Source organism: Heterodontus francisci, chromosome 15 (genome assembly GCF_036365525.1).
Source record: "Heterodontus francisci isolate sHetFra1 chromosome 15, sHetFra1.hap1, whole genome shotgun sequence".
Classification (NCBI taxonomy): Eukaryota; Metazoa; Chordata; class Chondrichthyes; order Heterodontiformes; family Heterodontidae; genus Heterodontus; species Heterodontus francisci.
Genome location: NC_090385.1, coordinates 81,117,380 through 81,144,399, shown reverse-complemented (window position 1 = coordinate 81,144,399; position 27,020 = coordinate 81,117,380). Strand labels below are relative to the sequence as shown.

The 27,020-nt window shown below is 43.5% G+C and overlaps 1 protein-coding gene across 2 annotated transcripts in view; it reads left to right on the top strand.

Moving 5' to 3' along the window:
• Positions 1 to 26,497, top strand: part of cysltr1 (cysteinyl leukotriene receptor 1) — a 34,050-nt gene extending 7,553 nt beyond the window's left edge. The window contains exons 2-3 of one of the 2 annotated variants that reach the window (XM_068047743.1): positions 5,474 to 6,014; positions 21,573 to 26,497. In XM_068047743.1, coding sequence (XP_067903844.1) covers positions 21,610 to 22,701 — 1,092 coding nt within the window. In that variant the 5' untranslated portion in view covers positions 5,474 to 6,014; positions 21,573 to 21,609 and the 3' untranslated portion in view covers positions 22,702 to 26,497. The remainder of the gene's footprint in view (positions 1 to 5,473; positions 6,015 to 21,572) is intronic. The other variant, XM_068047742.1, reaches the window with a different exon arrangement.
• The last annotated feature ends 523 nt before the right edge of the window (positions 26,498 to 27,020 follow it).

The following is a 27,020-nucleotide window of genomic DNA, read 5'->3' as shown; positions in this document are numbered from 1 at the left end:
ACCTTCTCAAAGGCAATTAAGAATGGGTAATAAATGCTGGCCTAGCCAGTGACAACCACATCCCACAAACAAATAAAAAGAAATAGTGACCTTACTCATATTCACACCATATTCCAAGTCCTGATATCCATTCAGGTAGTGGGATTTGTACCAATCAGGGTACTTATGTCTACTGGGTTTTTGTGTAGTTTTTCATCTCTCCTAGGCTCTTGGGGGGAGGGGGGGGGGGTGAAGTGTGTATATATTGTGATGCACAAAGCTTTGCAGTAGTGTGGAACAGAATGGACAGAGCAATTGTTCATAAGCTCATGTCCGATTCTTGGTGGTCTCATAAAGAGCATTTGACTGCCTTCTGTTCGAGTGAAGTTCTGTTTGTATTTGGTCAAGGTCCAGCCGAAATCCATGCTCGGAGTAATAAAGTAAGAAATGATCTGTTCAGTCAAGTTGAGTTCTGATGAGGAGTCACTGACCTGAAACATTAACTCTGCTTCTCTCTCCTCTGATGCTGCCTGACCTGCTGAGTATTTCCAGCATTTCTTGTTTTTATCTCTTCAGTCAAGAGCGATTGGCAGCAACTGTGTCTTTTGCCAATTCAAGAGTGATCAGTGATCTTTTTGCTGCAGCCTAGAAAGGCTCAGAGTTTAAGACTGCAGTTGATTTTCACATTTTAGATTTGCACATGAAAAGGGACATGATGCTTATGAAAAAGTACTTTTAAACGTTTTATTACTCGCAGAGGGAGAGAGAGCTATGCATCTCTTCCATGACGGTGTCACCATGTAGTAGTGTGTTTTGATGCAATTTGCATGACAGTAAACAAATGAGAGCAGTTTCCCATTTCAACTTGGTGTTTTAATTAGTAGCATAATCATTTCAATATAATGTATTGACATTTTTCAATGCTGTAGGAAAGTGGCTCAGAGAGAATGCCCACAGTTGAAGATTAAAGTAATTCGTGCACATTCATGATCATCCATGTAAAAAATGCCTGTGCTAAAGTTAAAACAGGGATGTCATATGAACAAGTCAAGTATTCAGCTGTTAATGTCACCAGCAGTTACCTCCGGGCACTGGATATCTACTAACTAGTGGCTCTTCAGTCACAGGGATATATAGATATATTCTCCCCATTTGCTAATTTCACTGAAACAATTGACGTGAAAACCAACTAAATACACAAGCTGACATTTTCATTCCTGAACAGAAGAAAGTGGACCCCATCTGTTTTTGTTGTACACAGGAGTGGGGCTGTCAGAATAAAGGAACATGATGCTTATGAAAATGTACTTTCAAACTTTTTATTACCTGCAGAGAGAGAGCTATGCGCCTCTTCCATGATGGTGTCACCAAGAAGTAGTGTATTTTGATATAATTTGCGCAACAGTAAACAAATGAGTGGTCTTCCAAACAGTGATACCCCTTTAATTATCTAAAGTGGATAAAATCAATTGGATTATCTTGTATTATTTGGCATGTTTGTTACTGTCATCTAGAGGCACCTTTGATCAATCTTCATCAAAGCTGGAAAAGGCATTGACTTGTCTCTTCGCGATACAGATCCTACCTGAGCGACTGAGTGTATCTAGCCTTTTCAGTTTTTGTTTTGGATTTCCAGCATCTGCAGTATTATGCTTTTTGTACATTTATTCACATTGAGCAGACTTGAATATAGATCTTGAGGGAAAGATCAGCAGAGCTGTGGAAAGTCAGCGATAATTATGAAAAGATTTTTGTGGGAAATAAAAGTCTGAATAAAATCACAAAAAAAAAATTGATTTTTTTTACCAGATTGGCCTTATAATAAGAATAGGAGGTTGGCAACCACCCATTCTCCGGAAAGGAGCCCTCTATAGTCAGCAAACAGCCCTTTCTTAGCTACCTTCACATAACTTTCAGGCTCCCCCAACTCATGTGGCATTCTGAGCACATCACATGCCAGGTCCAAAACATATACATGGCCTGACCACATGCCATCTTGTGGGGTTAGCTCCTTTTGCACATGCACAGCCAGCATCAGTTGTAGCTCTGCGGGTAACACTCTCACTTCTGTGTCAGAAAGTGAAGGGTTCACACAGGGTGTGCCCGCTGGGATGTCGCGGGGCGTGCCCGCTGGGATGTCGCGGGGCGTGCCCGCTGGGATGTCGCGGGGCGTGCCCGCTGGGATGTCGCAGGGCGTGCCTGCTGAGATATAAGGCTCCACTTCTTGATTTTCCATTTGTTCAAGTAATGGACAGAAAATCAGGAGTAGAGTTTTGCGTCAGTACCCTGATGTCAGGGTCAAATGCCAGTCCAAACCCCACACTGTGTGGTCTGCAGTTACCCGACATTGATTTTGCCTGTTAGTGGCCAGAGGGTATGCTTGCTGTCCATTTAAGGATGGTAGGTGGGCTCTCGAAGCTGGAAGACCTATAAGAGGCCCTTCAGCATGGAAGAAGCTACAGCCCTCAGTTGCAAGTAAGGAAGAGAGGGTGCCCCCATCTTGAGGCATCCTCCCAGCACTTTTAACATATCTGAACTAAAAAAAAATGGCCACATCTGCTGGGCCATCATAGTGGAGGGGATACCCTTCCACAGGGCAGCCTGCCACCGCAGCTGTGGCCAGGTAGGCAGGACCTCAGTTTTCCTCGAACCCCCCCCCCCCACTCCCCTAATCCCTGTCTGCCACTGGGAGGCTGCCTCCAGGCAGATGGTGATGCAGCAGGGGGCCCGCAGGGTGGCTGGCAAATTCCCGTCAGCCTTAATTCCCTCCATGGCCTTAATTGGCCTTTTAATTAGCTTAACTGGCTACCCGCCAACTTGCGGGGAAGGTAGCCATTCTGTCCCCGGCCCAGCCCTCCCCAAAATGCCTCAGGGCAGGATGGTGCCGGTATATTTCAGCCCTGCCCATCTCCATTCCCACCACTATATCGGGACAAAAATGCTCCCCCCGGACTCGGTCCTGCATTTTCCTAATCAAGTGCTTGATGGCTGGCACAGACACGATGGGCCGAAGGGCCTGTTTCTGTGCTGTATAACTCTGACTGTTCCCTATGAGAATTGTTCATTGGCAGGAGTACCCAATTGGGATTATTAGGCACAGTATCACTGGGTCACTCATTGCTACTATTTGTGGGACCTTGCTATGCAAAAATTACATAACAGTGACTACACTTCGAAGCACTTCATTAGATGTAAAGCGCTATGGCATGCCCTATGCACATGTAAGGTGCTGTACATTGCAAGCTCTTTATTGAAATCAGTAATGAAGTAGCACTTTCTGTCCATTTGAGCTAATGGGCGTCCTGCAAGCAAAAATCAACTCCACCTCCGTAGGAATGGACCATATATTGCAGCACTGGGGCATTAGAATAATTGGTCAATATCTTCAATTCAGGGAAACAAAATGTTTCTGTTACACTCTGAAATTCATGAACTTACTGTTAAACTGAATCTTCAGAGATTATGTAGTAAGCTTGTAAGACTGCTTATCTCTGTAATTCGTGAGCTCCACCCCATACTGAATCTGAGGAACCCATTTTGTCTGGGTATCACTGCGTTGAAAGATCAAGCACTTCTTTTAAAGCCCTTAAAATCACTCAGACTCACTGTTTCACTTGTATACACTACAGCCCTTTCTGTCGACATCTATCTCGCCCTATGTTAGTGATAGATGACTTCCTCTCTCAGGTGCTCGTACAAACTTTGGATTGATCCAACTGGAAACCTGAGAGGGTAGATATTTTAATCAGCAAAGTTCATGTTTGAATACTTCAGGGATTCGAGCAAAATTCCATCCGTTTTATTGTCTTGCTTGAAATTAGCATGCACAGGTATGTAGTCCAACCTGTTCTCCATTCATACTTATGCTTTGTCCATCAAAAATTCAATCCTTGTGTGGATTGAGCTGAAATTGTTTTTCAATTTAAAAGGGAACTGTCTTTATTTATAAAGGAAATACCTGACAGGCTTTTTTTTGCTGAAAATCATTTTTGTCAGGATGCTGTGGTGTTGTGTTTGAACATGGTTTACCCCAGCATGTTGGCATTTGCAAACAAATGGGTCAAAAAAAGATTGCGAAAACACTTCTTTGTGAAGACACTCTCCTTCAACATCATTTTGTGGCAGGCTGTTTATTTTTGTAAAACTCAGTGTCGAAAATTCCTGATTAAAACACTTAGTTAGGGATGATTTCCCAATACATGTTCCCATTGGGGTCCGTCACCTATCTAAATATCAGGTGAGGACAGGTGTCAGACTTCGATGTGCTGCCCTCAAATTCAATGTAATTTTCAATTATCAACACCAGCTATCTCCTCCTTGCCAAATCAGTCTTCAACAAGAAGTAATCTGCCATTATTCCCATGAGCCTTGAAACATCTTTAAAAGCCTCATATTTGTTACTCTGTTAAATGCCTTCTGAAAGCCAAACTGATATTTATTCATTTGATAGCTCTTAGCCACTTGCTCATTTACATAAGTGGGATCATTTTCCATCCATACTCCTAAAGATTTCTAATCCATTTTTTGATGGGTTTTGTCATGTCTGTGGAGAATATCTCATCTGCAAATCTGTTTGAGATGTGGGGTTTTCCTTCAATTCAATGCCTCTCCTGAGGTTTTTCTCTTTGTCATTTTTTATTCTACAGCTAACTCTGTTTATTCCACAAATATTAAAGCTCCTGAATTATAGCTAAAAGGGATTAAGTGCCACATGACAGCAAAAAGCATTAGTACACTGGTCAACTATGTTAATGTTGCTTGAACATTCCTATCCCTGAAAAAATATACTAATTCGTCAGCAAAGCACTGACTGCTTTTCATGGCCTTGGTGAGATCATTAATGAGAAAGTCCAGCAGCATTCCAAACTGCTCAGTGAACCCATTCCTTCCAGGGCAGAAATGACAGTAATGAGTTGAAATAACTTGAACATTTTAGTTTAGTTTAGAGATACAGCACTGAAACAGGCCCTTTGGCCCACCGAGTCTGTGCCGACCATCAACCACCTATTTATACTAATCCTACACTAATCCCATATTCCTACCACATCCCCACCTGTCCCTATCACCTACTTACTTCAGGGAGAATCTGAATTTAAAGAACAGGACGATCTTGCAGTATCAGTATAGCAGTGAGAACAGCAAATGGCACAAGCCTGCACTTGGGGAAAGCAGGAATTTAAATGCAGATCAGTTAAGAACTAGAAATAGAAGGTACCACAGGTCGCCACTTCTTATAGTAGTGTGGGATTTTGGGACATTGCACCTTTTTTTTAATCCCACTTCTCACACACCTACCTTGGCTAAAATTTGCTTGGTTTGAATATCATCTTTCTATTTTTATTTTCAAATGGTCTGTTCCTATTTGTCTTTCTTTAGCTTCTGTAAATGCCATTTTTGTATCTCAGCTCCTGTAAAATTCCCCTATCACATTATGGAAATAAATTCATGTTTAGCCTCCAGATACAAAGGGCTGATTTTTATCGATCTGTTGCAGGTCCCGGCGGCAAGACCGGATGAGGGTGGCATCACCACTCGTCACGTGCGCAGCTCATTTGAATGCAGGAGGCACAGGGCCCATCCCATTGGAGGACAGGGACAGGCGGCAAGTCACCAATGGTGTCGTCAGCGGATACGAACGCAGGTGCTGGCACCATATTTAAAGCACTGCCAGCCCTGCTTAAACTGCTGCTTCACTGACTGACTTTGCTGCTGCTTTGCACTTACTGCTGCTGCTGTACTGTTTTGCTGCTGTGCTGTTGACCAAGGCCTCATAATGCCAGGAGCTCTCCAGAAGCCAAGAGGGACCTTGTCAGGCATAAGACACCAGGTGGCCCCACGGTTCAGCAATGACGCCCTGCGAATTCTCCTCCAGGGAAGGCAGGATCTCCTCTTCCCAAGGGGCAGCAGAAAGAGACCCTCCCGCCTGACCAAGCAAACCTGGACGGAGATCGCAGAGGAGGTCAGCAGCCATGGTGTCACCCTCCGAGATGGTCCAGTGCCACGAAAAGGTCAATGGCTGCCTTCACTCCACTAAGGTGAGTCCTCCATACCCATCTCATCTTTGGGGCTTGTATGTGGTCATGCGGGAGGGAGCATGACATGCTCAGAGTGGCTGCAAAGGGGGTGGCAAGGAGCTGAGGCAACAGCAGATCATGTCAGATACATGGCTCCATCTCCAAAATAGCCAGTCTTGTCTCATTGCTTGCTCCCTGCACATCTCTTGAGAGCGGACCTGAGGAGGAGGCATTCGGGAGCTCCCATCAGGGGCCCAAGGATTGCAACCAGAACAAATGTCCTGCTGGTCTCTGTGTGAAGACAAACAGTGTCCATCTTTCTGCTTACAAGAGAAAAAGGCCCACAACTCCAGGGAAAGGACAAAGACTGGAGGTGGAATCCCGAGCATCCGAGAACTGACCATGGCGTAGGAGGAGACCCTGGAACTAGCGGGCTCCCACAGTAGCCATTCCATAGCAAGTGGAGAGATTAGAGTGTTCACCCAAGAGAGTGAAGAGGTATTGTGACTAGGAGAACAACATTGCACATTGTTGACAGAGGCAGATCCATGCAGCAGAACCCTGAAATATTTGCGTTTTCTCATGCAGGTCATGGCACCTCAGAGGGAAGAATGTCTGATGGTGCTGCAGGAGGGTGCACCATCACACCGTTCCCCTGCAATCTCCACCAGGGCACATACCTTCACCTCGATGGGTATTCGCTCGGGCATGGATGCAGGGTCACAAGCGGGTGAGAGCACCACACACACACATCCAAACAGCTAACAAAGGCCATGACTGGCGACGTCACTGACAGTCATAGAACTGTGGGAGGCCTGGCTCTTGCAGTGCGCCGGCTGATGATGAGCCTCTGGTGTCGGCAGCACAGATCATGCTGGAGTTGCACAGCGAGTTAAGGGAACATCTGGCGGAGCTGCCAGAGGCAATGCTCAGTCATACACAGACAATGGAGGACTCCATCCTAGTCATGAGTGCTGCATGCCTCAGGCGTACAAGCACATGACTTCCTCCTCCAAGAGGTTGGTGACCCTCCTGAAAAGCCAGATCCCAGAGATGTGCTCAGACATGCATACCCTTGCCTTGGCCATAGGTTCAACGCAGCAGTGGCAAGGTGAGAGGGAGACGAGGTGCCCGATGTCTTCTCCAGGGCCTCATCCTTCCATGGTCAGCAAGAAGGTTCACATGAGCCTTGAAAGGGAGAAGGTGAGACTGACCTCCACATCTGGGGGCTCCCCTCAGGGCACATTGAGTGTGGACAGTGGCACCTCAGCCTCTCTGCCACTAACCCCAGCTTTTAGTAGCTGCAATGGCTGAGGAGGCTCCTGCACTAGTGCAGGAAGCCCTCAATCTGCCGGGGCTCTCCAGGCCTCAGGCAGCCAGAGAACACCTGCCAAAGGCATCCCAGTCCAGGGGCAGCATGTTCAGCAGGTGCCTCCATTTCTGCCTGCGCAGGGGGAGCACTTCATAGAAGTTCATGGAAGTGAGTGAGGAACAGCACTTAGGGTTTCATGGTGTGTGCAACTTGGTCTTGTTATTGGGAATTGTAAATCTTTCAATAAATGGAGATCACTTTCATTGTTGAGAATCTATCTTGCTTTCCCTGCTGCCCTGGTCAGAGGCCACTTTCATGCTTGCTCCCTCAATGGGCTGCCAGTGCAGGGGCAGGTTGCATATGGGCATCTTCTCAGCTTTGTACATGCATCTGGTGAGCCTGGACGTGATTCCTGCATGCAGAATACATTGAGTTCAGTCTTTATTGAGTTCACTTGAAACAGGCATCTTGGTGACAGAAACCAGGTATGTATGAGATTGTCCTGAGCCTCCCTTGCACTTCTCTCAGTGGCCCTCACCTACGATACAAGGGCTTCATCATCCTGCGATGCCTGCTCAGCATCTTCCTCTACATCCTCCTCCACAGATGAGGGATGGCAATCAATTATGTTCTCTTGATGCAAGGCCTCCCCTCTCTGTAGTGCTAAATTGTGCAGAGCACAGCAGACCACCACGATATGCGAGAACCTCACTGGGACATACTGCAGGGTTCCATCAGATCGATCCAGGCACCGGAATCTCATCCTCAACAGCCCAATGGCCTGCTTCATGGTCGCTGAGGTTGAGCCGTGGCAAGCGTTGTACCTCCCCTCCGCTGCAGTGCAAGGGTTCCTCACAGGCATTAGTAGCCATGTCTTCAATGGGTAGCCCTTGTCCCCAAGAATCCATCCCTGAAGGCAAGCTGGGGGGCAGAAAAGCTGTGGCACCTGGGACTGCCGAAGTATGTAGGTGTCGTGGCTGCTTCCTGGGAAGTGGGAGCACACCCAAAGGAAACACTTCTGGTGAACACAGACCAGTTGAACGTTGATGGAATGGAAGCCCTTCCTGTTGATGAAGGCTGCTGGCTGCTCCAAGGGAGCCTTGACGGCCACATGTGTGGTCTATCACACCTTGCACTTGTGGGAAACCAGCTTGGCCCCGAATCCAATGGCCCTCTCCGCCTGACTGTCAGGGTCAATCCGGGAGCGCACATAGTCACTGGCCGTCTCGAACAGGGCATTGATCACCTCCTTGATGCAGCAGTGGGCAGCTTCCTGGGAGACCCCACACATGTCCCCAGTGGATCCTTGAAAAGAGCCGTAGGCTTAAAAGCTGAGTGCCACAGTGATCTTTGGTCCAAGGGCATTGGAGGTCCAACAAAGCACATGGATTGCAGCTCATCCTGTAGCATGGCATATAAGTCAGTGACAGGCTTCCTGAAGAGCCCCAGTCTTCGCTGACACTGCTGCTGAGACGTCTGGAGGTAACTGAGGCAAGTCTGGTATACTCTCTGCCACAAATAAGCCCTTCTTGGCACAGCTGGCTGCTGTGTCTCCCCTAGTCGATCTTCAGGTTACCCAGCCACTGCCTGACCCTGCCTCCCTCTGAGTATCTGCTGCATAGCGCGGCGATCACCAAAGACTATGGATGAGACCCATTCCAGCTGGTTGCTCACCCTCCTGTGCACTGTCCCTGCAGAGATGGCCTTACCTTTGGAGCTTTCCCCTTCCACTCCCCCCTGATCACATGCTAATGCTCCTCTGCACCTCTGCTTCAAGGGCTGCACTGCTGTCAGGCATTGGCTGCCACATCCCCTGTTCCCTTTCCTGGATTCATGGGACACTCTCCAGGGCTGCCTTCCCATGGCAGTACTGTGGCCTTGCCTTGGTGCTGCCACCTTAAAACAGCTGGGGATCTGAAGGCACGTGATGCCCATGCACCATTCACTAAATAGGAAGCCTCCCCCCCACCCCCCAATTAAATCTGAGTCAGGCCGATGCAAATATATGATAAATACCTTTTCAGCAATTCTAACTGCAGTCCCGCTGTGTTGTAGTGGCAACACCGCCTTGGACCTTTCCCACAGCTAACAAAATTACAATGTCCTAAAATTGCTATCCCACTGCATGTACTAGTCTGCAACCAGAACACATTTGATGGCACAGTGGTCAACTTGCCCCAAGTTATACTGCCACTCTGTACAATTTCCTTGAGTGATAGATCCCCAGTCACATGTATGCCTAATTGCTGTGCACACATCATGCAAAGTTTTCAAGAAGGAATTAGATACAGCTCTTGGGTCTAACGGGATCAAAGGGTATGGGGCGGAAGTGGGAACAGGCTACTGAGTTGGATGATCAGCCATGATCATAATGAATGGCGGAGCAGGCTTGAAGGGCCGAATGGCCTACTCCTGCTCCTATTTTCTATGTTTCTAAAGTAGTTTGAAAATCTGTTTGGATTTACAGAAAATACATTTGATTCTGTAGTGAAGCAAAACAGCTGGATTCCATGACGGAAAACTATGCTTATTTTACATTGTTGTTCTTGAATCATGGGAACGCTCGCAAGGCAGTGTTTATTACCAATAACTAAGTGCCCTGAGTGCACTAAAAGTTAACCACTGAGTGAAACTGGAGTCACTTGTTCAGGTAGGAGTTCCCTTTTACAGAAGGACATGAGTGAATTTTTACAACAATTCAGCAGCTTTCTTGACCATTTTCTGGTGCAAACCCACAAATGATCAGATTTGTCAAAGTACAGTTTTGCAACTTGCCATGGGAAGAGGGAGAATGGAAGTGGGGGAGTAGGAAAAGTTGGTTGCGGGGTGGGGGGGGCGGTGGTGGATAGTGCGGCAGAGTCATCTAAACTCAAAAGACTTTTAGGTTACTGGTCCATTACCATAACTACTGGGCGATCCTACCCAATTTGCTGTGGTACTCCTGATATGATTTGATGCCTTGTTCTACACCCAAACTGCAGTAGGCTTGAGTTATGCTGCCACCTTGGAAAATTGTGTCAAATTGCCACTTGGTGCTGGTTTCCCTCCTCTTGCTTTAAAGCACTTTGGTGTTAAACTAGAAATCTTCCCACTGAGTTACACTGCTAGTTTTATGTTGATACACAGCAGAAATAGTGGGAGTGTAACTGCATCCCTTAAATCAATTTGAACCAGACCTTAATTTGTCAGCTACTTCTTATATTTGTCAAACTCATGGGGCTTGACTTGGCAGACAATCTATTTGCTTTAGCATTTGCAGATACTGGGAGTTGATTTGATATTTTTCAGGCAGTCTATTTTCTTTTCCACTTGTCATGATAGGCCCCCACCTGCCAAGAACGAGGCACATTAATTTTGTCATGAACATTGATTTTAAACTGCTACTCGAGTGAAGAAAGGACTTGTTAAACAGATCAGCCGTGGCTGGAAAAGACATTTGCATATTAACAGACAGTGATTGGAAGGACAAAGGACCAGTCCCTGACACATTCAACCCACAATGGACCTTGATCACCGGGTATTGTGTGTAAGAGGAGCATTCCAGAGCCTGCAAAGGTGATACAATCCAAGATGAGGTCAGACCAGTAAGTCACATGACTGACTAGCTTGGCAACCTGGGTTTTTCTACATTGTTCAAACAGTTTGAACTCAGAAAAGGCTATTTGCTCCTGGACTGAGAAGATCTCGCTCCTGTCTGCTCCCATCTCTTTCTCACAAGCCTCTGAATCCACTGAAGGCACATGAACCCCAAGAGAGAAAGGTCTCCTGCAGCAAACAAGGTTTAAGAAGAAGATCTACCTACAATCAAGGACTCTACAGTGAGCTCAAAGAACCATAGCAAAAACTCTTCAGATATTGCCTCAAACTTTTCCACTTTATTTTTCTTTTGCTCTTTTCTGTCTCTATTTGCATGTGTGTATCGCGTATGCATGCTAGCATGGTCGCGTTGTGTATCCGTAGGTGTCAACTAAATTAAAGTTTAAATTCAAGTTTAATAAATTTCAACTTTTCTTCTTTAAACCTAAGAAAACCTTGGGCGGCATAGTGGCGCAGTGGTTAGCAGCGCAGTGGTTAGCATTGCAGCCTCACAGCTCCAGCGACCCAGATTCAGTTCTGGGTCCTGCCTGTGCGGAGTTTCCAAGTTCTCCCTGTAACCATGTGGGTTTTCGCCGGGTGCTCTGGTTGCCTCCCACAGCCAAAGACTTGCAGGTTGATAGGTAAATTGGCCATTGTAAATTGCCCGTAGTGTAGGTAGGTGGTAGGAGAATGGTGGGGATGTGGTAGGGAATATGGGATTAATGTAGGATTAGTATAAATGGGTGGTTGTTGGTCAGCACGGACTCGGTGGGCCGAAGGGTCTGTTTCAGTGCTGTATCAAAAAATGAAAAAAACCTGTTTGTGCTGGTTTCTTTACGGCACAGTGGTGCAGTGGTTAGCACCGCAGCCTCACAGCTCCAGGGACCCGGGTTCGATTCTGGGTACTGCCTGTGTGGAGTTTGCAAGTTCTCCCTGTGTCTGCGTGGGTTTTCTCCGGGTGCTCCGGTTTCCTCCAACAAGCCAAAAGACTTGCAGGTTGATAGGTAAATTGGCCATTATAAATTGTCACTAGTATAGGTAGGTGGTAGGGAAATATAGGGACAGGTGGGGATGTTTGGTAGGAATATGGGATTAGTGTAGGATTAGGATAAATAGGTGCTTGATGTTCGGCACAGACTCGGTGGGCTGAAGGGCCTGTTTCAGTGCTGTATCTCTAATCTAATCTAAAATCTAATCTAATTGGAATGCGGTGAATAAGGATTGACCAAGGGGGAGCTAAAAATACAGTGTATAAAAAAATTAAACCCTATTACGATGAGACCAGGTGAAGGCTGAGAGGGACTCCTAGACACCTTTCTCATCTAGTTGTAACACACTTCTGCATCCTCCTCTCTACTGGATGTGCCTGTAAGTCCCTCCCCTTGTATCTCAGAGCATAGGCAGGTTTAGGTAACTCCAGCTTCCAGTAACCTGCCCCTAATCTCTCTGGCGTTTTTGTTAAAATCTATGCCATTATCCCAAACCTTTGAGGGGAGCAATTCCAACCTTCTGCAAATGTCAATTCCTGTCTCACAGGAATGAAACTGCAAGGCCACAAACCATAACTTATTCTTTACTATTTTTAAACTTTCACTTACCTCCTGTGTTTTGCAGCTAAACATTAATTTAAATTAAGTTACATCCGCATACCATTAACTCAGCCAGAACTCCCTGCATTCCCAGTGTCTCCAGGTTATGAACTGTGTTCATGCTTAACCAGAGGACAGAAATTACTGGGTGTAATGTTATCAGACAAATGTTCAACTTACTCATATCAAATTACTGTCTCTGCTATGTTAATGGAAGTGCTAACTGCCTAAAATGTTTGCCAAAGTAACGGAGAGAAATTTGAAAGAAGCACATTGGAGCAATAATACTGATCACAGTCATTTTGCCCTTTGTACCTATAACCTATAACCAAAATATGTATCAAGGGTCTGTCACACATGTAGATGAGGCCCAGAACATGGAGACAGACGGACAGAAACATGAAAACACAATCTGCTTAATTATGACTGCTTCAAAATGATAGATGTGGCAATGATGCAGGAAGTTTATTTCTTATTTTATTGTTTAAATTAATTTAGTGATTTGCATTGTCAGGAAAATTGAAATATTAGAAACTTCTCTCTCACTAAGGTATCCATTGATTGAGCTATTTGCATAAACTCTTAACAGCTCTCATCATTCCTATCTAACCTTTAAAGGGGTCAGGGATCCTGCACTCCTGTAGGAAGCCTTGCTAAGTGCGAGTGTAGGTCAGACACGAGGCTAAAATACCATCGTACCCATTTCTATACATCAAGGCTTTCCATTAGGGGCACAAGGCCACTGAATGAATCCTACAGTTTTGTTCGAGTACTGTAGTGGCACAACATATGGGGGCATCAATGTTTGACACCAGATAATAATGAGATGCAGGTTCAGTCCCGTACTTTGCTGAGCTCCTAATGCTCAGATACACTGCTGCAAGGAGATATCGAGCCAAAGTCAGCCACCTTCCTGCAGTGATGATGAGAAGACTGACAAAAAATCTCCACCACATTGCTCTCATGGTCACTGATCAAGAGCAATATTGACAATGGACAGCGATTGAGCTGCCTGCCTCACCCTATCAGATGCATGGCTGGGGCATTATCCAGGACACAATATGTGGGAAACAGGGGCAAACAAGTGAGAAAGAAGGAAAAAAGAGAACTTGCATTTAGATAGACATTCACAATTTCAGGACAAAACAATGCACCTTACAGCCAAGATAATAAATTTTCGCGACATTGGTTGAGAGATAAATATTGACCAGCGCACCAGGAGAACTTCCCTGTCCTTCGAAATAGTGCCATGGACCTTTCACGTCCACCTGAAAGGGCAGATGGGGCCTTGGTTTAACATCCCATCCAAAAGACAGAACTTCCAACAGTGCAGCACTCCCTCAGTACTGCACTGAATTGCCAGCCTGGTCTATGTGCTCAGATTTTCTGGAGTGGGAGTTGAATGCGCAACCTTCTGACTTGGAGACGAGCATGTTATCACTGAGCCAAGGCTGACATTGACAAGTGAATAAATTGACTCAGAATAATTATGTGGCTTTGTGGATCAGCTCAGAAACTTTTTGAAATCACAATTTGCCATGAGTAACTTTATCACGTACTTACTGCTCCTACTACGTTTACTCAATACTGTGATCAACCAACCATTTTACAGCGAACCACTACAAAAAGCCTATTGGCATAAGTACATAAAGCAGATATGTGTATTATCTATAACTAATGATAACCTGGGCAGTAACAGTGATTCAGATTACACATAACTGGACTGATGTAAAGGTGAATTTATACTGGAACAGTTTAAAGATAGAAAGCGACAGATAAAAAATTGGGAACTCCGGCACCAGCAGTTTAAAGGTAGAGGAGAGAGAGAGCAGCATCGGATTGAAGGAGAGGAGGCAGAGAGCACTAACAGTTTAAAGTTAAAGGGAGTAGAGAGCAGCAGCAGCAGATTACAGAAGAAGAGGTAGACAGCAGCAGCGGATTGAAGGAGAGGAGGTAGAGAGTAGCAGCAGATTAATTAGAGGAGGTAGAGAGTAGCAGCAGATTGAAGGAGAGGAGGTAGACAGCAGCATCAGATTGAAGGACAGGAGGTAGAAAGCAACAGCAAATTGAAGAAGAGGTAGAGAGCAGGAATAGATTAAAGGAGAGGAGGTAGAGAGCAGCAGCTGATGTAAGACAAACAGAGGGGAATAATTCAAAAAGTGACATCATAGCACAGAGTGAAGAGTAGCAAATTCGGAGGATCTGAGCTAAGTTTTACTGTATCAATTATCTTAAGTTTTATGTGCATAATATCCTTTAGGCAAACAAATAGATCCAGGAAGCTAAATAGCCTAAATACATCTGCTTCATATAAATGATAAATAATCAGTAATAAATTACTAGTTAATTTCAACTTAAATTTATTCGAATTATAACCAGACGACAAGTGGTTCTGTTAGTTATAGATATAATTTACTGCTAATTAATAAACAAGTACAACGATCAGGTGAAAATAGCATAAACCTAAAACTAAAAGAAATATGAGATGAGAGTAATGGTTAGATCAAGGTAAAGAATAAGGGCAATATGAACAGCCAGAAAACAGTTTTGGTTATAGAACATAAGTATAAAATGACTGTTAAAAATAAACTGAGGGGACCAGTTAATAAAAACAAATTAAATTGCCAGTACTGCAATGTACATGGCATCCAAAACAAAATGGGGAACTGAAGGTAATAACTTGTTGCAACGTTTCAGATGTTGTAGGAATAAATGAAACATGGATTAATGAAGAACAGGTCTGGCAGTTAAATATTACAGAATATACATTTAGAAAGGATAGGGAAGTAAGAAAGGGATGGGTTATTGGGAAATTATAGATAGCTTAATAGCTGGAGAAAAAAAGAGACCGGACTAACATTAGGGCAGCACAGTGGCGCAGTGGTTAGCACCACAGCCTCACAGCTCCAGGGACCCGGGTTCAATTCTGGGTACTGCTTGTGTGGAGTTTGCAAGTTCTCCCTGTGACCGCGTGGGCTTTCGTCGGGTGCTGCGGTTTCCTCCCACTGCCAAAGACTTGCAGGTGATAGGTAAATTGGCCATTGTAAATTGCCCCTAGTGTAGGTAGGTGGTAGGGAATATGGGATTACTATAGGGTTAGTATAAAATGGGTGGTTCTTGGTCGGCACAGACTCGGTGGGCCGAAGGGCCTGTTTCAGTGCTATATCTCTTTAAAAAAAAAGATGGAAACTGAATCCATATGGATTGAATCAAAGGATAAGAAATGATTGAGCATGTTAATTTGAGGAAAACTGCAGACCACCTACTAGTGGAAAGGAACTGAGGGAAGAATATATAGGCAAATCTAAGAAATGAGTAAAAGTCAAAGAATAATAATCATGGAATTTTCAACAACTTTCAAATAATCTGGAAAGAAGAGAAGGGGAATAAGGAATGGAGTTTTTATGGCGTGTTCAGCATTCTTTTCTTACCCAGAACAAAAGGAGTCTAACGAAAGGAATCACTGCAGGATCTAGTAGTGGGAAATGAACCAGAGCAGATAAAAGAAGTAAACTTAGGGGACAATCCAGGCAATGGCGATCATAACATAATAAGGTTTAAAATCATGATTGAGATAGACCACATTAAGACAAAGACAAAAGTAATAGATTGTAAAAAGTTTATTTTGAGTGGATTAGAATGGAACTAGGGAGGTAAACTGGAAAAATAATCAGCAAAGTGATAGAGCAGCAGTGAAAAATATTTAAAAGTGAACAATAGAGATCAGGAGAAATATAATCTGCTATAAAAAACAAGTGAATGATTAAACACCTGGATGAAATAAATAAAGGTAAAATTGAAACTAAACAAAAAAGTATGCACGAGGGGCATAGGCAAAAAGGAGAGGATGATAAAAGGAGTACAAAGAGGTTTGAAAAGAAGTCAAAAAAATTTGGAAAGCAAAAAGGAACTACAAAATTAAATTATTGAGGAATATAAAAAGAAATAGTAACTTATTCTACAGACACATAAATAAAAGAAAAATTAGGATAGGAATAGGGCCACTAAAGGATATACAAGATAAACTCACAGGTAATGGCACTGAAATTGTAGAAATAAAGAGTAGCTGCTCTTCCTTGGTATTTACCAGGGAAACTAACAAGGTGGGCATGATATTAGAAGAAGAGATCAAAAGGTTATAAAGCCACTTAAGATAGAAAGGGGGAGATAACTGATAATCTAGTGAAAACCAAAAGGATAAACCCCCTGATCTGGATGGATTTCATATTAAAGGAAGAAGACACTATTACATATAAATAAAAATTCATTAGAAAAGAGAATCACGCTAGAGGACTAGTGAACAGCTAATTTTATTCCTATATTTAAAAAGGGAGATAAATTGACGTCAGGGAACTATAGACCAGTTATCTTAACATCTGTGGTAGGCAAGATAATGGAATCTTTACTCAAAGATTCAACAGAAAAACATCTAGAAAGTAAAAGTACAATAATGAGCAGATAGCACAGATTTCTAAAGGGAAGATCATGCTTGATCAACCTTCTTGAATTCTTTGAAGAAGTAACAGAAATTATAGACAAGGGTAAAGTCATAGATGTAATATATATATGGATTTCATAAGGTCGTCGATAAGATCAGAATATGTGGAGTCAGAGGAAAAGTAGCAGGATAGCAAACTGGCTGATAAACAGGAAATAGAGGATAGCTATCTCTGATCTCTGACACTTCCCTTCCCTTCCTCGACTTCTCTGTCTCCATCTCTGGGGATAGGTTGTCTACTAATATCCATTATAAGCCCACTGACTCCCACAGCTACCTCGACTACACTTCTTCACACCCTACCTCCTGTAAGGACTCCATTCCATTCTCCCAGTTTCTCCGTCTCCGACGCATCTGCTCTGATGATGCTATCTTCCATGACGGTGCTTCTGATATGACCTTTTTCCTCAACCGAGGATTTCCCCCCACTGTGGTTGACAGGGCCCTCAACCGTGTCCGACCCATTCCCCGCACCTCTACCCTCACCCCTTCCCCTCCCTCCCAGAACCATGACAGGGTTCCCCTTGTCCTCACTTTTCATCCCACCAGCCTCCATATCCAAAGGATCATCCTCCGCCATTTCCGCCACCTCCATCGTGATGCCACTACCAGTCGCATCTTCCTCTCCCTTCCCCTGTCAGCATTCCGAAGGGATCGTTCCCTCCGTGACACCCTGGTCCACTCCTCCATTACCCCCACCACCTCGTCCCCGTCCCAGGGCACCTTCCCCTGCAATCGCAGGAGGTGTAATACCTGCCCATTTACCTCCTCTCTCCTCACTATCCCAGGCCCCAAACACTCCTTTCAGGTGAAGCAGCGATTTACTTGTACTTCTTTCAATGTAGTATACTGTATTCGCTGCTCACAGTGTGGTCTCCTCTACATTGGGGAGACCAAGCGCAGACTGGGTGACCGCTTTGCGGAACATCTCCGCTCAGTCCGCAAGCAGGACCCTGAGCTTCTGGTTGCTTGCCATTTCAACACTCCCCCCCTGCTCTCATGCTCACATCTCTGTCCTGGGATTGCTGCAGTGTTCCAGTGAACATCAACGCAAGCTCGAGGAACAGCATCTCATCTACCGATTAGGCACACTACAGCCTGCCGGACTGAACATTGAATTCAATAATTTCAGAGCATGACAGCCCCCCATTTTACTTTCATTTTTAGTTATTTTTTCTTCCCTTTTTTTTACATTCTTTTTTACATTTTTTACAATCTTTTTTTGCATTTATTTCATTTCATCTTAGTTTGTTCAGTTTGCTTACCCACTGTTTTTTTCAGGTTTTTTTTCAGGTTTGCACTTGCTGTTGTTCAATATTCAGTGTATTCACACCTAATCTGTACTAATGCTTTGTCTTTCAACACACCATTAACATATTGTTTGCCTTTGCTCCGTGACCTTTTGGTCAGCTATGTGGCCTGGTCCAATCTGCACCTTCTCCTTTGTTATCTCTTGCCCCACCCCCACCTCACTTGCTTATAATCTGTGACTTTTCTAATATTTGTCAGTTCCGAAGAAGGGTCACTGACCCGAAACGTTAACTCTGCTTCTCTTTCCACAGATGCTGCCAGACCTGCTGAGTGATTCCAGCATTTCTTGTTTTTGTAACAGAGGATAGCTACTCAGACTGAAAAAATGTGGCAAGCAGTGTTCCACAGTGATTGGTGCTGGGCCCACTGCTCTTCATAATTTACATTGATGATTTGGGCTAGGGAATCGAAATTCCAAAATTTGCAGACAACAACAAATTGGGAAGTTTAGTTAATACAAAGGAAAATGTGACAATATACAGGAAGGCATTAATAAACTTGTACAATGGGCATATAATTGGCAAATGAATTTCAACATAGATCAGTGTGCTGTTGTGCATTTTAATAGGAAGACTAAGGAGGCCAAATAATACTGGGATAAAAAGAGTCTGAATGGGAGGAGTAAAAGAATCTAAGGGTACAGATATACAAATCACCAAAATTAGTGATGCAGGTTTATAGCAAACTAAGCACTGGGGTTCATTTCCAAAGGGATAGAATTGAAAAGTGGAGAAAGTATAATAAACTTGCATCAAACTTCATTAAAATCTGTTAAAGAGGGAGATGGACCCATGGGACTCCTGCACTACCTACTTAATTCTTCTACTCTGCCTGGTGGTCACCCTTTCCCTTTCTGCCTGAGCAGTCTTTACCTGCGGTGTGACCACCTCCCTGCATGATCTCAGCCTTGTGGATGCTCCACAGTATCCCCAGCTGCCACTCCAGATCCTAAACATGGATTTCGAGTAGCTGCAGCTGGAAACACTTCCTGCACACGTGTTCGCCCTGGACATTGGAAGTATCCCTGACTTCCCGCATTGCACAGGAGGAGCACTCCACGCCGCCGAGCTGCCCTGCCATGACCTACCCTTGATTTACTCCCTTAAATTACTCAGAAATTAGAGATTATTTACACTCAGGACCTTGATTCCCTAAAAAACACTACTTACTATGTGTAAAAAAAAACTGTAGACCTTGCCTTTCTCTTTACTTCAGTTACTAACCCATTTTACTTACTTTACTTATTTTAGTCACTTACCAGATACTCACCAAACAGGAAGCTTCTTCCCAAACCAATCACCTACCTGCTTGCCGGTGATGTTTGATGCTATGTTTGATTTAAATTAAATTAAATTAAAAGCTTACCTGTATACTCACCCTGGCGGCTTTCTGTTTCCCTGCTCTCTCTGTTGATTGTGACGACACTCTGACATCATTTTCAATTTTTCCCTGCTCTTACCTGCTGCTCACCAACTGAGTTCTCGCTGTCTCTGTGCTGCTTTTATCTTCGCTGCTGGTCTCTCTCTTTCCCGCTGCTCACCAGAATTTACCATTCCCTCACTCTCCTCTCAACAACAACACTCACAGCTTCCACTCCCATAACAATGAGTATTTTTTAAATGTAATTATTACCTGCCTTTGTGGTTCACTGGATTAACGGTGCGAAACCAAACCATGCAGACTGGGAGAAAACAAGCACAATCCCTGCTGAGTAAAAACTTTGATGATCTCAGCTGGTGGGACTGCTACAAAGTGGCTTAGGTGTCCCCTGGATAGGCAGGAAACAAGTCAGCTTGGTTTCCTGATTCTTATCCTGATTATGTACTGACGTCTGCCCAGAGTATTAGTGTGTAGACATTATAGAATCAGGCCTGAGGCCCACAGGTTGAAAAGCTTGCTAACAATCATTATCCAGGATTGCACAAGTTAGAAAGTGCAGAGGATTTCTTGGTCGTAGTAGTTGAAATACAGGTCACAGGAAAACTGTGGTCAGAGATATGATGAGTGATAATTAGCAGATGTTTGAACTAAAAATCTTTCATGCTTAAAACTAACAAAGTGTAGTCACCCATAACAGCAGAGATTGCAAAATATAATTTGAGAAACTATTGGCGATGGCTTGATAAAAATGTTAGCTTCAATTTCACTTGATCCTTAACCCCTGGATAGGCAGGAAACAAGTCAGCTTGGTTTCCTAATTTTCATCCTGATTATGCATTGCGCCGTTATAAATTGTTTCCTTTATGTGCTGTGTGCACACCCTGCTAGCTGGCTCAAGATGGCTTAAGATTAATTTTACCACTTTCTTTGTGGAATAACCCTCACCCAGATTCAGGTTCTGGCTCGAATGAAGGTGATGGTGTAGCTTATATTTTAATATAATTGTGAAGTGCCAAACAAATTGCCAGATTAACTTGACACATGGATGCTGTCTAACAATTCCATCTCAGTGCAAGTTCACACCCTGTGCCTAATTATCTCAAGCATATTCATAATCAACAACAAGTTACAGTTCAATCATATTTTAAAGATGAAAAATGTAATTTTTTTATTATTCGTTCATGGAATGTGGGTGTCGCCGGCATTTATTGCCCATCCCTAATTGCCCTTGAGAAGATGATCTGATCCTGATACTGATAATGTGCTTGCCTCTATTCACTACAATAGGAGTTGCAAATTTACAATTAGAATCTAGTACACCTCAGAATGCCTCAAACAACAATTGAACTCTAACTAGCCTCAAGATGTCTCCAGAAACAATAGCCCCTAATTGAACAATTACAATTCTCTCAATTCTCCCCTCAACTCATCTACTTTGCATCATCCATTCCATCTTTCAAAAGCCTTCTTAAAAACCTACCTCTTTGACCTCACCTTCTGTCACTTCCTCTAAATCTTCACCCAATTCCCTGCTCAGTGTGAGATTTCACCCCTCTCTTGTACAGCACTTTGGAACATTTTATTACTTTAAAGGTGCAGCACAAATGAAAGTGGTTTATTAATGTGGTCAATTGCAAGCTACCATATTTATTTAAGTTAAAAAGTGGCTGCACTCCCATAATACATACAAAGAGAAAAAAAATAATACAATGGGCTGCGTAAGTGCAGTTTAAGAAAATATTTACAACAACATTCATCTGATTGCCAACTCAACATTGCCTCTGGCAGGCAGATGTTCCAAACAGACAAGGTTTCAAGTTTCAATATCACACTAACCCTTAAGGTTGCTGTATGGTTATAGTGAGTCAGGTTCCACTGCATTCATTGCGTTTCATCTTTTTTTTCCTGTGTAGATTCTGAAGACATTGCCTTCCAACAAAATCTTTGAAAATGGGTGAAGAAATTATGGGGACCGCATCAAACTTTTCAAGGAGCAACGTGTCTCTCTGCCCACTGATTGATGATTTCCGAAATCAAGTCTATTCTACAGTGTACTCCCTGGTCTTTGTTGTGGGCTTGTCAGGAAATGCCTTTGCTCTGTTTGTACTTGTGAAAACTTTCAAGCAGAGAACGGCCTTCAATGTCTACATGCTCAACCTGGCAGTGTCGGACATGCTGTGTGTTTGCACCTTACCTTTGCGTGTGGTTTACTACGCTTACAAAGGCAGATGGATTTTTGGGGACTTCTTGTGCCGAATTAGCTCTTATTCTCTCTATGTAAATCTGTATTGCAGCATTTACTTCATGACTGCCATGAGTTTCACTCGTTTCCTGGCCATTGTGTTCCCTGTTAAGAACCTGAAAATAGTGAATGTTAAAAAGGCCAAGATAGTCTGTGCTGTGATTTGGGTTTTTGTCACTCTTACCAGCATCCCATTCCTGCTTTCAGGCTCTCACGTCCGTGGAAATAAAACAAAGTGCTTCGAACCTCCACGTGTTGGGAATAAACAAATTCTGAAAAACCTTTTGATCATGAACTACATTTCTCTGGTTTTAGGCTTCATCCTGCCATTTCTCATCATTCTTATTTGTTACACATTTATTGTAAGGACTTTAATGAAAAGCACAGCATCCATTCACAAGAAGAAAGGATCACGTCAAAGAGCAGTGCATCTGATCATAATCGTGCTAGGTGCCTTCCTGATCAGCTTCATGCCCTATCACATCCAGCGCACAGTTCACCTGCATTCTCTGCAGCAGAAGGGGAATAGCTGCGATGACATTATTTACATGCAAAAGTCAGTAGTGGTCACACTCTGTCTGGCAGCTGCCAATACCTGCTTTGATCCGCTCTTGTACTTCTTCTCTGGGGAGAACTTTAGACGAAGACTCACAAGTTCCTTCACTAGAAAATCCTCCGTGTCAAGCAATCAGCTGTCGAACAAAAGGAAACGCTCCTTAATGCGCGTTGAACCAGACAAATCTGATGAAGATCCTTTCAATCCTGCTCGGACAAGTGGAAGCAACAGCAATGAAAACTAAATCCAGTGCCGTAATACAAGGTACACAGAAAAGGACCGAGCCTACGTGTGGAATGGCATTTGTCACAATAGAGTTTCCATCACACAAAGCAAATATGAACCAAATTTCACCGGAAATGCCAAGGTTTAATGTGTAGAAACCAAGCGTAAAGGACACTTCCTGATTGTAGCATTTTTATAGATTATTTTAAACTTTGTTGTCACTTTCTGCAGTCCTCAAAAGATGGATATTCATAATTCTTTAAAGAGGCACTGTCTCCATGAAAAAACCTTTTTGTTGGTTTACAAACACACACATATGTGGAATGTATCTGAAAATCAGCTGACTATAAGTTGAAGTGGATATTTCTTGTATAGATTACTAATTAAGTGTATTACTTTCAGTTTCAGGCTCTCTACCTTGCAATGGACATTGATTTGCTTCTGAAAGTTTTGATGGTTATGATTCTGTTACTTGGAGATCCAGTTCAGGCTAATAAGCACAGTGTCCCAGCATTTCAACTTTCTTTCATTGGAGAATGGTTGAGAGGGGATACAATTCAATCCTTTAAAACTCAGAGCTCCATGAGGTAGACTTAAGCAGGTTGCTTGACTGGGATGTTGAGTCGGGATTGGAGATCTCATGTTTAAGATTAACAAATCTCAACGAAAGACAAGAGGGGTTGTTTCCTCCTCAAAATGGTAGACAAGGGGAACAAGCTATCAGAATTATTGATTAAGTCCTTGGTGAAGAAGCCAAGGAGCTCCCTGATTGACAGCAAGATTCAAGGCTACCCTATTAATTAAACAGAATTATTTGTCATCTATGGAGGACAGCCAGCCAAGTTGAAGATTAAGGTCCCGTGAGGTCTCATCAAGTTTAATTAGTGAGTAGATGGGCCTTACAGAGCAAAAAGTTCCCAAGTTGAATCACTTTTCTGTGTTGAAGTTAACAGATCTCAGCCAAGGTAGTGCTCAAGTGTTACGATTCACATCAGCTGCATGTTCATCAACTTCCACTGAAAGTGTTGTGTGTGGCATTGGGTCTCATTGGGTCTTGGCTGTGATGCTGCCTCACATTCAAAAGGTCTGCTGACACTTGCACTTGAATAATGTCCACCTGGGTGAGTGCTGGCGAACATTGCTTGCCCATGGAACTGTACCCTTTCAGGGGAGCAGGAAAGCAGAGAAACATTCAAGGGGGAGGGAGGGGAATGACCAGGTAAAGAAAGGTAGAGATTAAGAAAATGGAGTTGATCACACGTTGTTGCCAGAAGAAGTGGGTTTGATTTGGCTTCCATGCATTTTAAAAGCAATGGCCTACATTACGTTAAAATGGAAAATTAAATGATAAATATATATCATCATGATGAACGTGACAAACAGCTTTTCTCCATCCCTAAACAAAACAAAACTGTTCACTAACACATTGTCATGAAGATACAGTAAAACAATGTATTGGATGTATTCAACTGACTTTTCATGTACTGTATTTTACTGAGGTTTAATGTTGTTCAGGGCACAGTGAAGTTACATTTTCCAATACTAAAACTCTTGGAGGAAGGAATGGATTGGGGACAGTGTGGGGGTGGGGGTGGGGGTGGGGGTGGGGAGTGGGGTTTCTCAGAATATTTTGAAAACTCTTCATATAACGTATTGCAGGATTGCTGAAGATTATTGCTCCTTCTCTGGTACTGATATTTATTTACCACTCTGTAAAGTGCCTTGGAATTTTTTTTTTAATTACAGAAGCTTTATAAATTTGAATGGAGTGGAAAAGATAACATGATTCATCAAGCCTACCCCATCCAGACAAGGCACAGCCCATATACACCACCATCTCACCCCTCCACCATCCAGTCTCCTGGCAAAACAACCTTTATCCAATTTCACAAAAGCTCTGTGAAATGTTTGTCCAATGCCTGAAGGGAATCAATCTGGGAGACCAAGGTAGCTCATTAGTATGGCTAATCTTGACTACTCCCCAAACCTACCATTCGTAACTTAGACTGTTCTCCCCTCTTAGGAATCTGCCCAGCTTTTTTCTGAAGCTCTGCAGGGAACTTATACAAAATGCAGGGATTATTATTGTTTACCCCCTGTTAGCACTGACACGGAACACAAAAGTCCGAGTGTATCAAGCCTATGTCCTCAGTACCTTGCTCTACGGCAGCGAGGCCTGGACAATGTATCTCGGCCAAGAGCGACCTCTCAATTCATTCCAGCTTCGCTGCCTCCGGAGAATTCTTGGTATCAGGTGGCAGGACCGTATATCCAACACAGAAGTCCTCGAGGCGGCCAACATCCCCAGCATATACACCCTACTGAGCCAGCAGCGCTTGAGATGGCTTGGCCATGTGAGCCGCATGGAAGATGGCGGATCCCCAAGGACACATTGTACAGCGAGCTCATCACTGGTATCAGACCCACCGGCCGTCCGTGTCTCCATTTTAAAGACGTATGCAAACGTGACATTAAGTCCTGTGACATTGATCACAAGTCGTGGGAGTCAGTTGCCAGCGATCGCCAGAGCTGGCGGGCAGCAATAAAGGCGGGGCTAAAGTGTGGCGAGTCGAAGAGACTTAGCTGTTGGCAGGAAGAAAGACAGAAGTGCAAGGGGAGAGCCAACTGTGTAACAGCCCCGACAACCAATTTTATCTGCAGCACCTGTGGAAGAGTCTGTCACTCTATAATTGGCCTTTATAGCCACTCCAGACGCTGCTTCACAAACCACTGACCACCTCCAGGCGCTTACCCATTGTCTCTCAAGACAAGGAGGCCAAAGAAGAAGAAGTAGTAGTGCTGGCAGAACTTATAAAAATGATCAGCATAATTTCAAACATAATTTCCTTGTTAATATACCATACACTGACTACCTGTCAACAAGGTAACAATAGATATGTATAAATACAAAGCCAATCAAGTCATTCCCTTTCTTTGAAAATAAGAGAATTCGGTATTGACTGTTGGTTGATAAACTTCCCATAACTCATTGCCAGGGTCTACAAACTGTGGCCCACTTGCATTCTGGTGCATGCAGCAGGGCAATGTAGTCCTATTTGCACTTATATTTCTTCCTAGCTGAAATAAAAACAAGAAATGCTGGAATCACTCAGCAGGTCTGGCAGCATCTGTGGAAAGAGAAGCAGAGTTAACGTTTCGGGTCAGTGACCCTTCCTCGGAACTGACAAATATTAAAAATGTCACAGGTTATAAGCAAGTGAGGTGGGGGTGGGGTAAGAGATAACAAAGGAGAAGGTGTAGATTGGACAAGGCCACATAGCTGACCAAAAGGTCATGGAGCAAAGGCAAACAATATGTTTGTGTGTTGAAAGACAAAGCATTAGTACAGAAAAGGTGTTGACGGACTGAATATTGAACAGCAGCAAGTGCAAACATGAAAAAAAAACAGTGGGTAAGCAAACTGAACAAACTAAGATGAAATAAAATAAATGCAAAAAAAGGTTGTAAAAAATGTAAAAATGAAAAAAAGATATTTCAGATTTCCAGCATCCGCAGTATTTTGCTTTTATTTCTTCCTAGCTGGTTTGTCTCATTTAAATTATGTGGACCTGAAGGCTTTGAAATAATTATTCCCAGCACTGTTAAACCACTGGTAAATAAATCCTAAATAAAACACCAAGATCTGTTGGTAAGCACGTCTTGACATTTATGCAGATTAATCAGAACATTGATTCAAACTTTATGTATCCCAATTAGGCTGCATTATATTCACCTAAACAGCCTATGAAAAGAAAACATTTGGCTACTTTTACCTTTGTGTAATGCTGTTTTTTAATAAATATGCAATAATGGAATTCAAGGAACAACTGTTGACAATGAAAATGCACTGACTTAAATTGATGTAGTAGCCAAACTTGAACAAAAAGTAGATAGGTGGCACATTTATATGTGAAACAGTTAGCCTGTGTGAAGCTGCTTGTCTTCTCATTTCTATTCATCACATCAATGAGTGGATTCCGAGCAGCGGCACCAAAACAACAATGGCGATATAAGTTTAGGAGTGCTCAACAAATCATACTTGTTGCCTCCATTAGCCAACCCATTAGGAAGCTGCTGAGATTGGGTGCAACACTGGTTTCTCATCCAGCCTGATTTTACTCTCTTAAACTAATGGAGAGCAATATTGGTCAGTCCACCTGATCCCCTGGCTTGCCCGCCCAGTGGGTTAGGTTGAAATTACCCCTCACCTTTCTAGAAGTGGGTGTCATAGATTTTGGGGGAAGGTCCATACAGGTCAGAGACTCAAACTGTAGTATTCATGTTGGGTGAGACATCACAGAAAGTGTTGGTTGATTATGGCTTTATCGTTATCCGCAC